Source organism: Nannobrachium achirus, assembly GCF_963921795.1.
Source record: "Nannobrachium achirus genome assembly, chromosome: 18".
Lineage (NCBI taxonomy): Eukaryota > Metazoa > Chordata > Actinopteri > Myctophiformes > Myctophidae > Nannobrachium > Nannobrachium achirus.
The window spans coordinates 49,937,066-49,953,911 of NC_137825.1; the positions used below are offsets into that span (position 1 = coordinate 49,937,066).

The following is a 16,846-nucleotide window of genomic DNA, read 5'->3' on the forward strand; positions in this document are numbered from 1 at the left end:
GCGCTATTCAAACTGCCGCCTGTGGGCCGCATGCGGCCCCTGCAATATGTCTGCGTCATGGTCATACTAATACAAATATATTTTGTCTACTTTCAGTGTGGACAAATAATTTCTGATATTTTTTCAGTTACTCTCCAAAACCACTACAAAACAATTTGTCTTGTTTTATACAAGACTTTATTTTTGCTATTTTGTTTGTTCCAAAAGAAGAAACTTCATCATTTCATCATTAAAGGAGTAGTTAACTCCCAAAATGACTTTTTTTCTACTGATGGATACCATGGAGACTTGAGTTCAATAATATGTTTTTGTATTTGTCGCATTCCTAAGACAAAAAAAAGTAGTAAATTTACCTCCATTGATTCTGAATGGGGACCCAAATGCACGGGCCTGGATGGGGACCCAAATACAAGGCCCTGGATGGGGACCCAAATGCATGTGGGTCCCCATCCAGGGCCTTATTTTGGTCCCCATCCGGGGCCATGCACTTGGGTCCCCATCCAGAATCAATGGGGGTGCATTTACTATAATCAATTTATTTTGTCATAGGAATGCGATGAATACAAAAAACATATTATTGAACTCAAGTCTCCATAGCGTGAATAATCAATAGAAAAATTTTCATTTTGGGGTGAACTACTCCTTTACTCATTTAAAGGCAATCTTTTTGTTCAATAAGGTTTGTCATTACAGAGGGAAACGTGGCTGTTTTCTAGTGTTTCCTTAATTTTAGACTAGTCATGTAGAGTGTTACAAAATCATTGAAAGCATCCAAAATAGGACCGTCATTTTCATCTTGCGGCCCTCTGACTTTTTGTATTTTGCAGTCAGAGTGGCCTCTGAGACATCTAAAGTTGAGTAGCCCTGCCGTATAATATGATGTTTTGCATAGTGCTGTGTATATTTGTCTGTCATCTATAAATTGAGTAAAAAAAGGATGTAAACAAGCCATAGTGCTTTCTTGGGTTTAAATCCTTGTATCTGAACTGTACTGTCTTGTGCTTTTCCAATGCGAACTGCTAATAAAGTATTCAATCAATCAATCAAACAAACAATAAATGAATCAATCAATCAATCAATCAATCAATCAGACTCACCGAGGGTTAGGTTGCGTTCACACTGTAGAAGAGGTTCTGAAAGCCCCTCCTTTTCGTACCAGACAGACACCTCATAGGTAGAGCCAGCGTACAGGTCAGTAAAGGACACAGAGCCATTCCCTGGACTGTGATGCGTTCTTGATCCATCAGTGGCGTTTCCATATGAGAATACACCCTCGATCCTCGCTCGGATTGACGAGTTGTCATAACTCCAACCCCATTCGGAACAGTCTATGACTATGACAATGAAAACATTTGTACATGTAATAAGACTTGAAACTAATGACCATCTACTGTGAACATGAGAGATTCAGAGTAATCCTTTCACGCTTAAACAAAACATCAATATCATATATTATATGAAAAGAATGAATGGCACTGTACCTGTGACTGAGGCATCTCTAAAGCCACTGCTGTTGACCTTGTGGAACACTGTGTAGAGAGTGTAAGGATATTCTGTTCCAGGCTCAAGAGTCATGACTGTGTATGTCACATCTGAGGACTGATCAGTTATGTTTATTCTGCGCCCGTCAATCTCTAGTATGTAAGTGGTATTTTCATGGACTTTACTCCACTGCAGGGTCACACCGGTCAAAAAGCGTCTTGTGGAGACAACACGAAGCACATTTGAAGGAGCTGGTAGGAGAAGAAGGAAAGTCTGCACTCATTACTTGAACACAACTAATCACTAGATTTCAATTAACTTTCATAATTTATATTCCCGCGGAAACCTGTTTGAAAGGGGACCGCCAGAAGACAAGCTATGTCAACATTGTTTTAAAATAGCACATCTACAAGCCCCTGGAACACCCGCTTTTCGGACTGTGATGCGTTTTAAGCTCTTCTTAGATCTTCTTAAATGTCTTCAAATAGGGGTGCAAAAAAAACATATCACATTGGGTTCCTTGACAAGAAAATGTTTGAGAACCGCTGACGATGATGTGAAAACATTCCAAAAATCTTACCTGTGACTGCTGAGATGTTTTTCCCAGTGCTTCTGAAATTGTAAACTTCAGTGAAGAGAGTGAATTCATATTGATTCGCAGCATCTAGAGATGGCACATTGTATGTTACTGGTTCACTTCCATCTTCTGCAGTGATGTTTGTCTCACTTCCATTGAAGAGAAGTACATAGTGGCTGATGTTGTCCACTTTGCTCCACTGTAGAGTGATACTGGTCTCATTTTGCCCAGCTGCTTCGAAATCATCTACCATACGTGGAGCTAGTAGTAAAAAGGAAAAATAGGAAAAGGTTATAATGCATTATATTGTTGTGCCTGACCATTAGTCTGATGTTTGTTGCGACAGTTAGGTCGCAGTTACTTGCACTCCTATCCAGTAGTGCTTTGGGGGCCGGACGGGACCGGACGCCGTGTGGCCGGAAATATTTCCCCACATGCACGCGCACGGACGGCATCGAACGGTGCACGACCGTGTAAACGCGTGCATACCTATGGTGCATACCCCCCCGCGAGAGCCGCGACAACCCCCCACCCCGCGAATCCGCTAACTACAAGCAATACTTTAATCAGTGGCTACTTGCATAACAGGTTTCTAGTGGTGAATGTGTGAGCGTCCTCAAGCCTCTATTCATATGGATATATAGCCTACTTTAACACCTAGGTTTCCAGCTGTGACTGCATGTGCATGTGTCGATGTGTGTGTCCTCATACATGGCTCCATATTACTGTGGTATTTAGTGTTTGAGATTCGTTCAAGCCAAACTTTGTTTCTCTATCCTACTGCAGCGCTGTATTTTCTAAATGAATTAAAAGAAAGTAGAACATAAAATCTTAAAGCTGTACTGTGGAAGCTGCTCAACTAGTGGTCAGTAGCGGTATTGCTTTTTTCGGCCGGAGTCGCCGCGGACCACCGGAACGGGGTTCCGCGGACCCCCGCGGCCATCGCGAGCACCTCCGCCTCGCCGATACGATTCCGTAGAGCCGTCTCCCATCATTTTTAGACCAGGATTGAGGGAGTAGCAAGCAAGATTCCTTCACCAATGTAAACACAGTTGCTGAGGGAAGCTACTTCCTTTAGAGACAGCAAGACTCGCTGTGATTGGCCGGTGGTGTATGATCGGCGCTGTGATTGGCCGGTAGTGTATCATGTGGGAGATGACATCATTTTGCCGGGAAATTCTCCCCCCCTCACAACTCATAGAAAACATATAAAGAGAAGGCTTTAGAAGCTGAAAATAACAGAGTGGGGGTTCTAAAACTTTAGCGATTTAACAGTTAGGACAATTTTAAGATTTGTTTTATAAAAAAAGTTACATGGTATAACTTTAAGTAACAATGCAAATGTAATTAAGACTAGAAAACTATTGTTTTCCCACCATTAGATCTGCTGACATCCTTTCTATCTAAATAGCCTCTAGAGGCGCGTGCACGCGCGTGCACGTGACGTCAATAAATGACCGTCCGCCCGGAAAAAAAAATCCCAAAGCACCACTGCTCCTATCCAAACCTCCATCGGCTGTCAGTCCGTCCGTCCGTCCCTCCCTCCCTCCGTCAGTCCGTCAGTCAGTCTGTCAGTCACACGTCACACGTCACACTTTTGCCCTGCTCATATCTCCGCAACCGTTGCCCCGATCCAGGCCAAAATTTCCACACAAACTCCTTGCCTGCCAAACTACAACCTCCAAGGACCCCCGGAGCTGGTCCCTGGGGGACCCCCAGGTGTAAAAAATGACCAAATGTGCAAAAATGACCAAATGACCACCCCAACGGGGCTGCTCATGGGGAATTCCCGGGGACCACCGACTCCTGGTGCTCCAGAACGGATGCAAAAGTGGTGGCGCCCCCAGTGGAGGACCCCCGCCACTGCAGCGCACATAAAATGCCGTAACTCGGGCTAGGAGCGACCGGGAGAGCCGGGCCGGTACCTATTCGTCCACCTTGGCGGCGCAGAGACCCCACCCCTCATTTCTCACATGGCCCTCTTCTAGCGCCACCATGAGACCGATTCTTGCAAAACACATTTTTGGACACTGCTCCTACAGATTTTGCCCTAAAATCACACAAATCGGTACACAGTATGTCTACACTCATGTCATCAACATGGATCTGTCCCATGTAGCACCACCTTCAGGCCGATTTTTTAAAACACATTTTTGGACACTGCTCCTACAATTTTTGCCCTAAAATCACGCAAATCGCTACACAGTATGTCTACACTCATGTCATAAACATGGATCTGTCCCATATAGCGCCACCTTCAGGCCGATTTTTCAAAACACATTTTTGGACACTGCTCCTACAGATTTTGCCCTAAAATCACGCAAATCGCTACACAGTATGTCTACACTCATGTCATCAACATGGATCTGTCCCATATAGCGCCACCTTCAGGCCGATTTTTTAAAACACATTTTTGGACACTACTCCTACAGATTTTGCCCTAAAATCAGGCAAATCGGTACACAGTATGTCTACACTCATGTCATCAACATGGATCTGTCCCATATAGCGCCACCATCAGGCCGATTTTTTCAAACACAATTTTGGACACTGCTCCAACAGATTTTGCCCTAAAATCACGCAAATCGGTACAGAGTATGTCTACACTCATGTCATCGACATGGATCTGTCCCGTATAGCACCACCTTCAGGCAGATTTTTTCAAACACATTTTTGGACATTGCTCCTACACATTTTGGCCTAAAATCACGCAAATCTGTACACAGTATGTCTACACTCATCTCATCAACATGGATCTGTCCCATATAGCGCCACCATCAGGCCCATTTTGGAAAAACTATTTTTTGGCTTATTTGTGGAGATAAGCGACCAACGGTCGCTTATCTCCCGATTAGGGAGTCTTACTGGTGTATATATTGATCTAATTACTGTCAGAATATAGAGCTTTAATTTCTACTTTCAGTTTTAACCATAAAATATCACTTCCAAGCACCTTTAAAGCAAAAAGGTTAGTCTTCCTAATATTGACTGTGATACTAGAAATAACAAAATAAAATGTCTTACCCGTGGCTGCAGTGATGTTTGCTCCAGTGCTGGTGGCATTTTTAATCCATGTTTCAAACACAGTCAAGAGAGTGAATTGATACTGAGTCCCACTGATGAGTGGTGAGACAGTGTGAGTCACATTTTCTCTTTCGTCTGGTACGGTTACACGTGTCTCGATTTCATTGAACTTAAGTACATATTTAATGATGTTGTTAACTTTGCTCCAATGCAGCGTTATGCTGGTGGCGGTTTGATTAACTGCTTTGAAATCCTCTGCATTGTTAGGAGCTGAGATGGAAAGTGATGTTAGTCAGTCTAGAGTATAATAGCCTACAAATACTTATTTGACATAATAAGCAGCATAATACAAATACAGCATGATGAAACCATTAGGTTCGTCATAAGTCACGTCACAAGTCATACAAAGTCTGCTGTAAAGTACCCACCCATAAGTACATACACTAAAATCTAAGAAAGTATGGAAACATTTACCAGAAAACCAACCACTATCACTTTGGGTTCCTTGACAAGAAAATGTTTGAGAACCTCTGACATAAGTTACGCAATATGAAAACATGCCAAACGTCTTACCTGTGACTGCTGAGATGGTGTTCCCAGTGCTTCTGACATTGTTCGCCACAGTGTAGAGAGTGAATTGATATTGATTTGCAGCATCTAGAGATGTCACATCGTATTTAACTACTTCTGCATTGATGTTTGTCTCACTTCCATTGAAGAGAAGTACATAGCGGTTGATGTTGTCCACTTTGCTCCACTGTAGAGTGATACTGGTCTCATTTTGGTCAACTGCGTTGAAATCATCTACCATGCGTGGAGCTAGAGGTAAAAAGGGAAAATAGGAAAAAGGTAGAATATTATATTGTTGGGCATGTCCATTAGTCTGATGTTTGTATTAACAAATTCACGGATGGAAAGGTTCAGCATAATTTGTGTGAAATTGGTGTGGTGTACGGTATTTCAACACATGAAAATCTGTTCTTTAAAGTGAGTCAGAGGCACACACTAAAAGTTTAATTCAAAGTCAATTCATATAATAAAAGGTCTCTGTATATTTTTGATCTAATTACTGTCAGACCTTTAAAGCAAAAGATAAGTCTTCCTAAAATTCACTGTATTACTAGAAATAAATAAAAAATATGATGTCTTACCAGTGGCTGCAGTGATGATTGCTCCACTGCTGTTGACGTTTTCAATCGATTCAAACACAGTCAAGAGAGTGAATTTATACTGAGTCCCACTGATGAGTGGTGAGACAGTGTGAATCACATTTTCTCTTTCTTCTGGTACAGTTACAGGTGTCTCGATTTCATTGAACTTAAGTACATATTTACTGATGTTGTTCACTTTGGTCCACTGCAGCGTTATGCTGGTGTCGGTTTGATTAACTGCCTTGAAATCCTCTGCATGTTTAGGAGCTGGATGGAAAGAGATGTTAGTCAGTCTATAGTATACGGTAATAGCCTACAAATACTTATTTGACATAATAAGCAGCATAATACAAATAAAGCATGATGAAACCATTAGGTTCGTCATAAGTCACGTCACAATTCATAAAAAGTCTGCTGTCAAGGATTAGATCACCCATAAGTACATACACTAAAATCTAAGAAAGTATGGAAACATTTACCAGAAAACCAACCACTGGATATCACTTTGGGTTCCTTGACAAGAAAATGTTTGAGAACCGCTGACATAAGTCACGCAATATGAAAACATGCCAAACGTCTTACCTGTGACTGCTAAGATGGTGTTCCCAGTGCTTCTGACATTGTTCGCCACAGTGTAGAGAGTGAATTTATATTGATTTGCAGCATCTAGAGATGTCACATCGTATTTAACTACTTCTGCGGTGATGTTTGTCTCACTTCCATTGAAGAGAAGTACATAGTGGTTGATGTTGTCCACTTTGCTCCACTGTAGAGTGATACTGGTCTCATTTTGGTCAACTGCGTTGAAATCATCTACCATGCGTGGAGCTAGAGGTAAAAAGGGAAAATAGGAAAAGGGTAGAATATGTATTATATTGTTGCGCATGTCCATTAGTCTGACTGTTGTATTAACAAATTCACGGATGGAAAGGTTCAGCATAATTTGTGTGAAATTTGAAGTGGTGTGGGGTATTTCAACACGAGAAAATCTGTTCTTTAAAGTGAGCCAGAGGCACACACTAAAAGTTTAATTCAAAGTCAATTCATATAATAAAAGGTCTCTGTATATTTTGATCTAATTACTGTCAGACCTTTAAAGCAAAAGATAAGTCTTCCTAAAATTCACTGTGATACTAGAAATAAATACAAAATATGATGTCTTACCAGTGGCTGCAGTGATGATTGCTCCACTGCTGTTGACGTTTTCAATCAATTCAAACACAGTCAAGAGAGTGAATTTATACTGAGTCCCACTGATGAGTGGTGAGACAGTGTGAGTCACATTTTCTCTTTCTTCTGGTACAGTTACAGGTGTCTCGATTTCATTGAACTTAAGTACATATTTACTGATGTTGTTCACTTTGGTCCACTGCAGCGTTATGCTGGTGTCGGTTTGATTAACTGCTTTGAAATCCTCTGCATTGTTAGGAGCTGAGATGGAAAGAGATGTTAGTCAGTCTAGAGTATAATAGCCTACAAATACTTATTTGACATAATAAGCAGCATAATACAAATAAAGCATGATGAAACCATTAGGTTCGTCATAAGTCACGTCACATGTCATAAAAAGTCTGCTGTCAAAGATTAGATCACCCATAAGTACATACACTAAAATCTAAGAAAGTATGGAAACATTTACCAGAAAACCAACCACTGGATATCACTTTGGGTTCCTTGACAAGAAAATGTTTGAGAACCGCTGACATAAGTTACGCAATATGAAAACATGCCAAACGTCTTACCTGTGACTGCTGAGATGGTGTTCCCAGTGCTTCTGACATTGTTCGCCACAGTGTAGAGAGTGAAATTATATTGATTTGCAGCATCTAGAGATGTCACATCGTATTTAACTACCTCTGCATTGATGTTTGTCTCAATTCCATTGAAGAGAAGTACATAGTGGTTGATGTTGTCCACTTTGCTCCACTGTAGAGTGATACTGGTCTCATTTTGGTCAACTGCGTTGAAATCATCTACCATGCGTGGAGCTAGAGGTAAAAAGGGAAAATAGGAAAAAGGTAGAATAAATATACATTGTTGCGCATGTCCATTAGTCTGACGTTTGTATTAACAAATTCACGGATGGAAAGGTTCAGCATAATTTGTGTGAAATTTGAAGTGGTGTACGGTATTTCAACACATGAAAATCTGTTCTTTAAAGTGAGTCAGAGGCACACACTAAAAGTTTAATTCAAAGTCAATTCATATAATAAAAGGTCTCTGTATATGTTTGATCTAATTACTGTCAGACCTTTAAAGCAAAAGATAAGTCTTCCTAAAATTCACTGTATTACTAGAAATAAATAAAAAATATGATGTCTTACCAGTGGCTGCAGTGATGATTGCTCCACTGCTGTTGACGTTTTCAATCGATTCAAAAACAGTCAAGAGAGTGAATTTATACTGAGTCCCACTGATGAGTGGCGAGACAGTGTGAGTCACATTTTCTCTTTCTTCTGGTACAGTTACAGGTGTCTCGATTTCATTGAACTTAAGTACATATTTACTGATTTTGTTCACTTTGGTCCACTGCAGCGTTATGCTGGTGTCGGTTTGATCAACTGCCTTGAAATCCTCTGCATTTTTAGGAGCTGGATGGAAAGAGATGTTAGTCAGTCTATAGTATACGGTAATAGCCTACAAATACTTATTTGACATAATAAGCAGCATAATACAAATACAGCATGATGAAACCATTAGGGTCGTCATAAGTCACGTCACAAGTCATAAAAAGTCTGCTGTCAAGGATTAGATCACCCATAAGTACATACAATAAAATCTAAGAAAGTATGGAAACATTTACCAGAAAACCAACCACTGGATATCACTTTGGGTTCCTTGACAAGAAAATGTTTGAGAACCGCTGACATAAGTTACGCAATATGAAAACATGCCAAACGTCTTACCTGTGACTGCTGAGATGGTGTTCCCAGTGCTTCTGACATTGTTCGCCACAGTGTAGAGAGTGAATTTATATTGATGTGCAGCATCTAGAGATGTCACATTGTATTTAACTACTTCTGCGGTGATGTTTGTCTCACTTCCATTGAAGAGAAGTACATAGTGGTTGATGTTGTCCACTTTGCTCCACTGTAGAGTGATACTGGTCTCATTTTGGTCAACTGCGTTGAAATCATCTACCATGCGTGGAGCTAGAGGTAAAAAGGGAAAATAGATAAAGGGTAGAATATGTATTATATTGTTGCGCATGTCCATTAGTCTGACGTTTGTATTAACAAATTCACGAATGGAAAGGTGCAGCATAATTTGTGTGAAATTTGAAGTGGTGTACGGTATTTCAACACATGAAAATCTGTTCTTTAAAGTGAGTCAGAGGCACACACTAAAAGTTTAATTCAAAGTCAATTCATATAATAAAAGGCCTCTGTATATTTTGATCTAATTACTGTCAGACCTTTAAAGCAAAAGATAAGTCTTCCTAAAATTCACTGTGATACTAGAAATAAATACAAAATATGATGTCTTACCAGTGGCTGCAGTGATGATTGCTCCACTGCTGTTGACGTTTTCAATCGATTCAAACACAGTCAAGAGAGTGAATTTATACTGAGTCCCACTGATGAGTGGTGAGACAGCGTGAGTCACATTTTCTCTTTCTTTTGGTACAGTTACAGGTGTCTCGATTTCATTGAACTTAAGTACATATTTACTGATGTTGTTCACTTTGGTCCACTGCAGCGTTATGCTGGTGTCGGTTTGATTAACTGCTTTGAAATCCTCTGCATTGTTAGGAGCTGAGATGGAAAGAAATGTTAGTCAGTCTAGAGTATAATAGCCTACAAATACTTATTTGACATAATAAGCAGCATAATACAAATACAGCATGATGAAACCATTAGGTCAAGTCACGTCACAAGTCATAAAAAGTCTGCTGTCAAGGATTAGATCACCCATAAGTACATACACTAAAATCTAAGAAAGTATGGAAACATTTACCAGAAAACCAACCACTGGATATCACTTTGGGTTCCTTGACAAGAAAATGTTTGAGAACCGCTGACATAAGTTACGCAATATGAAAACATGCCAAACGTCTTACCTGTGACTGCTAAGATGGTGTTCCCAGTGCTTCTGACATTGTTCGCCACAGTGTAGAGAGTGAATTTATATTGATGTGCAGCCTCTAGAGATGTCACATCGTATTTAACTACTTCTGGGGTGATGTTTGTCTCACTTCCATTGAAGAGAAGTACATAGTGGTTGATGTTGTCCACTTTGCTCCACTGTAGAGTGATACTGGTCTCATTTTGGTCAACTGCTTTGAAATCATCTACCATGCGTGGAGCTAGAGGTAAAAAGGGAAAATAGGAAAAAGGTAGAATAAATTTACATTGTTGCGCATGTCCATTAGTCTGACGTTTGTATTAACAAATTCACGGATGGAAAGGTTCAGCATAATTTGTGTGAAATTTGAAGTGGTGTACGGTATTTCAACACATGAAAATCTGTTCTTTAAAGTGAGTCAGAGGCACACACTAAAAGTTTAATTCAAAGTCAATTCATATAATAAAAGGTCTCTGTATATGTTTGATCTAATTACTGTCAGACCTTTAAAGCAAAAGATAAGTCTTCCTAAAATTCACTGTATTACTAGAAAGAAATAAAAAATCACACCCGTGTGAAGTGGAGCTGTGTGTGTGTGTGTGTGTGTGTGTGTGTGTGTGTGTGTGTGTGTGTGTGTGTGTGTGTGTGTGTGTGTGTGTAGATCATGTGTACCGATTTTTGTGACATTTGAAGAAAATATGTAGGAAAAGGAGCAAAAAGTGTGTTTTGGAGAAAATTCAAGATGGCGGAAAATCTATCCTGGCGCAAATGGGCGTGGCCTATATGGGGAGATGCGTCTTGACCCAAGGAATCCAGGGAAAAAAGAATTTTAATTTTCCGATCTACGGTTCAAGAGTTACGGGGCAAAACGTAAAGTGGGCCGTTATAGCGCCACCATGAGGCCGAGTGATGTAATTATTTTTCGATTCATTCTTAAAATCATTATGAATCTCCTCTCCGAGGTTTGAAACTGTAGCTCCTATGGTTTACGAGAGAAAAATACTTGAAAGTGATTTCTTGCATTGTCCCATTATAAGTCAATGGGGACAATTAAGCGGCGTTTTTTGCCGATTACGTCGGCATGGTAAGGCGGATCGGAACGAAAGGTAATAGAACACCATTCCCGGCCGAGCCGCACATTTTGATGTATATATTGCGCGAGTGGCGTAAATGGTGCGGCACTAGTTACGCGCCGAAGTCAGGCTACATACACACAGACACACAGACAGACACACACACACACAGACCCACACAGCCACGTATAGGGAGCTGCACACAGCTCCAAAAATATGATGTCTTACCAGTGGCTGCAGTGATGATTGCTCCACTGCTGTTGACGTTTTCAATCGATTCAAACACAGTCAAGAGAGTGAATTTATACTGAGTCCCACTGATGAGTGGCGAGACAGTGTGAGTCACATTTTCTCTTTCTTCTGGTACAGTTACAGGTGTCTCGATTTCATTGAACTTAATTACATATTTACTGATTTTGTTCACTTTGGTCCACTGCAGCGTTATGCTGGTGTCGGTTTGATCAACTGCCTTGAAATCCTCTGCATTTTTAGGAGCTGGATGGAAAGAGATGTTAGTCAGTCTATAGTATACGGTAATAGCCTACAAATACTTATTTGACATAATAAGCAGCATAATACAAATACAGCATGATGAAACCATTAGGGTCGTCATAAGTCACGTCACAAGTCATAAAAAGTCTGCTGTCAAGGATTAGATCACCCATAAGTACATACAATAAAATCTAAGAAAGTATGGAAACATTTACCAGAAAACCAACCACTGGATATCACTTTGGGTTCCTTGACAAGAAAATGTTTGAGAACCGCTGACATAAGTTACGCAATATGAAAACATGCCAAACGTCTTACCTGTGACTGCTAAGATGGTGTTCCCAGTGCTTCTGACATTGTTCGCCACAGTGTAGAGAGTGAATTTATATTGATGTGCAGCCTCTAGAGATGTCACATCGTATTTAACTACTTCTGGGGTGATGTTTGTCTCACTTCCATTGAAGAGAAGTACATAGTGGTTGATGTTGTCCACTTTGCTCCACTGTAGAGTGATACTGGTCTCATTTTGGTCAACTGCGTTGAAATCATCTACCATGCGTGGAGCTAGAGGTAAAAAGGGAAAATAGGAAAAATGTAGAATATGTATTATATTGCATGTCCATTAGTCTGACGTTTGTATTAACAAATTCACGGATCGAAAGGTTCAGCATGATTTGAAGTGGTGTACAATATTTTACCACTTGAAAATCTGTTCATTAAAGTCAGTCAGAGGCTCACACTAAATTAAAGATTTGTTAAATAAAATGTCTATGTATATATTGATCTACTGTCAGAAGGGTTACAGCACCTTTAAAGGACAACTTTGTTTTTTTACAACAAGGGTTCATATTTTAGATTGTAATTAGAGAAAAGAAAAAGTGAGTGTTAAAATGTTTTCATTTGCTTCGTTCTATTGTTTTATCACGTTTACAGTGTTAAAATGTGGGGCATGCGTACTTCATGGGGGCATGCGTACAAGTGGCTAAATATGTATTTTTAGACACAATAAGCCAGCAGTTTCTTTATTGCTATTTACAGTAACACTTCTAGCCCCCATAAGTCACATCCAACCATGAAAGGTTGCGTTGTATCTTGGGAATGGGCTTATTCTGTGTAAAATGACATATTTAGCCACTTGTACGCATGCCCCCAACCACTGAAACAAGAATCTCTAAAACAATAGAAAGAAGTAAATTAAATAATTTTAACACTCATCTTTTATATTATTTAATTACAATCTAAAATATGAACCCTTGTTGTAAAAAACTAAAGTTGTCCTTTAAATAATAAAATAATAATAATAATAATAAGTCTTCCTAATATTCGCTTTGTTACTATAAATAAAATAACTAGAAAAATATTGTTCCTTCGAAACAATTGTGGGCTCGCTTCAAGCCAGAAAACAATGGCTATAAAAGTACAAAATGTCAAGATCGCAGGCAGTGCTCTCTTTGACGTTACTGACGTCAAAGATTGGTCCATTTTGTTCCAAAAATGTGTTGTGCAAAAGTTGACCCGCTGGTGGCGCTATAACAGGCCAATGTAAGAAGGGTGGTATCTGTTCCTTGACCTATTGGGAATGTGCTTGCAAGATTTCACGCACATTGCAGGCTGTGTTCATGATTTGAGGTGTTTTTGGCTTTGGCCACTTTATCGCTGCTTGCAGCTATATTCATTATTATTATTATTTTTTGTGTGTGTGCAGACTGTGCACTTCATAGGCATATTAGATAAAGGTCCTTAGATTGTGTGTAGAATGTTTCATGCAAATTGCAAAAAAAAATCCTAACGGGTTTAAGCGTTTCACAAACTGCTCAAAATGATATAGCGCCCCCCTTTGGCCAATTGGGGTAAGATTGGTTTTAGTGATATTTGGACTAACACTCTACATCTTTGCCAAATGCCATGAACATGTTACTTTGCATGTATGATTTAGAGGCAGAAGAATAATTTGCATAAAACTGCAATATTCATTGAATTTATTTTAAAAAGCATGTTTCAATTTTAAAGAAATCCAATCCGACAGATCTTTAGATATCGGTCCAAAGTTCACGTAAAAAAAGTTTTGTGCACGTGGAGCGAAAATTCCAGAATAAAAGCGGGTTTACGCGTTTTACAAACTGCTCAAAATGGCGGAAAATTGAAGGGCGGAGCTTACTTAACAACGACACAGATGTCTTCCGCTTGAGTCAAAGCACGCGTGTAACAAGTTGCATGTCTTCAAACGAAACGAGTCATGACTTATGCCCGTTTGAAGTTTGAATTTTCAAACGCTTCGTATAGCGCCCCCCTTTGGCCGATTGGAATAAAATTGGTTTCAGTGATACTTTGACTAACCCTCCACATCTTTGCCAAATGCCATGAACGTGTAACTTTGCATGCATGATTTAGAGGCAGAAGAATAATTTGCATAAAACCGCAATATTTATTGAATTATTAAAAAATCATTATTTAACGTACAAACTTCTCACCACATAGCCTGTGTAGATATAGGTTCAAAGTTCATGTGAAAAAGGTTTTATGCACTTGACGCGAAAATCCCAGGAGGAGATAGATTTTTACTGTTTTTCATATAATTCCGAATTGTGGGAGACCTAAAGGTCAGAGGTCAAAAGTTAGAGGGTAAAAGTTGTTCGGCATGAGGAGACGCATAAGTGTATACAGGTTTCATGCCTGTACCTCAAACACAGCATGAGCTATACCTGTTCAAAGTTCGCACTTTCGAAGGCTTCCTACAGCGCCACCATTTGGCCGATTGCTTTAAAAAGTAATAGCACACTTCGCCACTGTAAACCGAACACATTGATGTTTTTATTTTCATTTTCTCACTAAGTATGTAGGAGTAGAAAGGAACCAAAGTTTTTGATACTTGCACTAGTATATAAACTAGAATTGACAGGGTCAATTTTGACAAGTGTGCCTGCAGCGCGCTAAACGCGCGACCTCGTGCGGCGGTTCGGACCGTGAGACCGTCCGCCGAGTCGTCCGCGTTTCGTTGTGAGAGGGTCGGTCCCCGTGAAAAACGCGTTCTGGCACGAAACGGTTACGTTTGGCGCGTTTGTGACGCCCCCTAGGGGCCGAAGTGGAAATGCTTTTGGGGATCTGTTGAGTATGCCACCCGCAACCTGTGGTTGAAATTTAGTGTCGACTTAACCTTTTGTTTGTGAGTTAGGGCAATTTTTTGCCAAACGGGCCCCTCCCGCTAACTTTGGAAGCGCGTTACGAACGAACGGTATGGACTATCGAAATATCCTTTGACTATGTTTATCGCGTGGCTTCATAGATCATGTGTACCGGTTTTTGAGACATTTGAAGAAAATATGTAGGAAAAGGAGCAAAAAGTGTGTTTTAGAGAAAATTCAAGATGGCGGAAAATCTACCCATACGCAAATGGGCGTGGCCTATATGGGGAGATGCGTCATGACCCAAGGAATCCAGGGAAAAAAGAATTTTAATTTTCCGACCTACGGTTCAACAGTTACAGGCCAAAACGTAAACTGGGCCGTTATAGCGCCACCATGAGGCCAAATGACACTATTATTTTTTAATTAATCCTTGAAATCATTATGAACCTCCTCACCAAGTCTTGAAACTGTAGCCCCTATGGTTTGCGAGAGAAAAATAATTTTTGCGATTCCCATTATAAGTCAATGGGGAAAATTAATTCACTAATAAATGAATATCAATTAAACGATAGAACCTTTCTCTTAGCAACTTACTAGCACACCATTCCCGAGTAAGCCGGTCGATTTGACATATGGCGCGAGTGTGTGGTGCAAAAACTGTGGGAGGAGTAGCGTGCCAAACTTTGGGGAAAAGTATGGACAGAAAGAAAGACCTAAATAAATATGAGCGAGAACAATAAGTGTCCCATGCTATGCATAGGCACACTTAATAAATAAATAAATAAATAATGACAATATCTAAAGTGTGCTCGCCTTATAGGCGAGCCCACAATAATGACAATATCTAGAGTGTGCTCGCCTTATAGGCGAGCCCACAATAAGATGTCTTAACAGTGGCTTCAGTGATGATTGCTCCACTGCTAGTGATGTTTTCAAAACACAGTCAAGAGAGTGAATTTATACTGAGTCCCACTGATGAGTGGTGAGACAGTGTGATTCACACTTTCTCTTTTGTCTGGTACGGTTACAGGTGTCTCGATTTCATTGAACTTAAGTACATATTTACTGATGTTGTTCACTTTGGTCCACTGCAGCCTTATGCTGGTGTCGGTTTGATTAACTGCTTTGAAATCCTCTGCATTGTTAGGAGCTCGATGGAAAGAGATGTTAGTCAGTATAATAAGAGCAGATAAGGTTGTCTTATTTGTATTATAACTTTATAAGCAGCATAATACAAAGCATAATACAAATACTCAGTGGTGGAAAATGTACTCAGAGAGTAGTCCTCATCATGGAATACAATGTGATATCTCTGAAGTAGCCTACATTTCACATCATGTCTAATTCCCTAATAAAGCAAGTAATTGCTTTAATTTCTGTCATATGTAAAGTGTGTTATAAGCCTAACAAATCTGTCCCATTGTCACTTACCTGTAGCAGCTGGAAAGGTAAATCCAGTGCTGTTGACACCACCAGACACAGTGAAGAGGGTGAAGAGGTATGCAGTCCCACTAGTGAGATTTGTGACCACGTACTCGACTGATGTTTGTCCCTCTATGCCAGTGATGTCCCGCGTCTTACTCACACCGCCGTCATTGTATTGTATCTGGTATGTTGTAATGTTATCCACCATACTCCATTTCAGAGATATACTGCTCTCAGTTTGCCCTGACACCATCACATTATCTACAGGAGCTGATGAAGTTCAAAACAAAAAAACAGCAGAAAAAGAAAGACATGCAGTTGTAATTACAGGCAGGAATTCGAAATATCTGTCTGAAATGACTGTGTTTGTGCATGTCTTCAATCCTGTAACATTATACTCTGTGAGACTGTGTGATTAAAGAAGGTCCGTTT

The 16,846-nt window shown here is 40.1% G+C and overlaps 1 protein-coding gene across 1 annotated transcript in view; it reads right to left on the bottom strand.

Moving 5' to 3' along the window:
• LOC308303169 (receptor-type tyrosine-protein phosphatase H-like) overlaps positions 1–16,622 on the bottom strand; it is a gene marked incomplete at both ends in the record, with an annotated part of 29,595 nt that extends 12,973 nt beyond the window's left edge. The window contains 13 exons of the mRNA XM_080747493.1: positions 1,098–1,334; positions 1,482–1,733; positions 2,063–2,320; positions 5,657–5,902; positions 6,235–6,501; positions 6,817–7,062; positions 7,399–7,665; positions 7,977–8,222; positions 9,141–9,386; positions 10,295–10,540; positions 11,601–11,867; positions 12,183–12,428; positions 16,421–16,622. Of these exons, the coding sequence (XP_080603619.1) occupies positions 1,098–1,334; positions 1,482–1,733; positions 2,063–2,320; positions 5,657–5,902; positions 6,235–6,501; positions 6,817–7,062; positions 7,399–7,665; positions 7,977–8,222; positions 9,141–9,386; positions 10,295–10,540; positions 11,601–11,867; positions 12,183–12,428; positions 16,421–16,622 (3,226 nt within the window). The remainder of the gene's footprint in view (positions 1–1,097; positions 1,335–1,481; positions 1,734–2,062; positions 2,321–5,656; positions 5,903–6,234; positions 6,502–6,816; positions 7,063–7,398; positions 7,666–7,976; positions 8,223–9,140; positions 9,387–10,294; positions 10,541–11,600; positions 11,868–12,182; positions 12,429–16,420) is intronic.
• Positions 16,623–16,846: the final 224 nt, after the last annotated feature.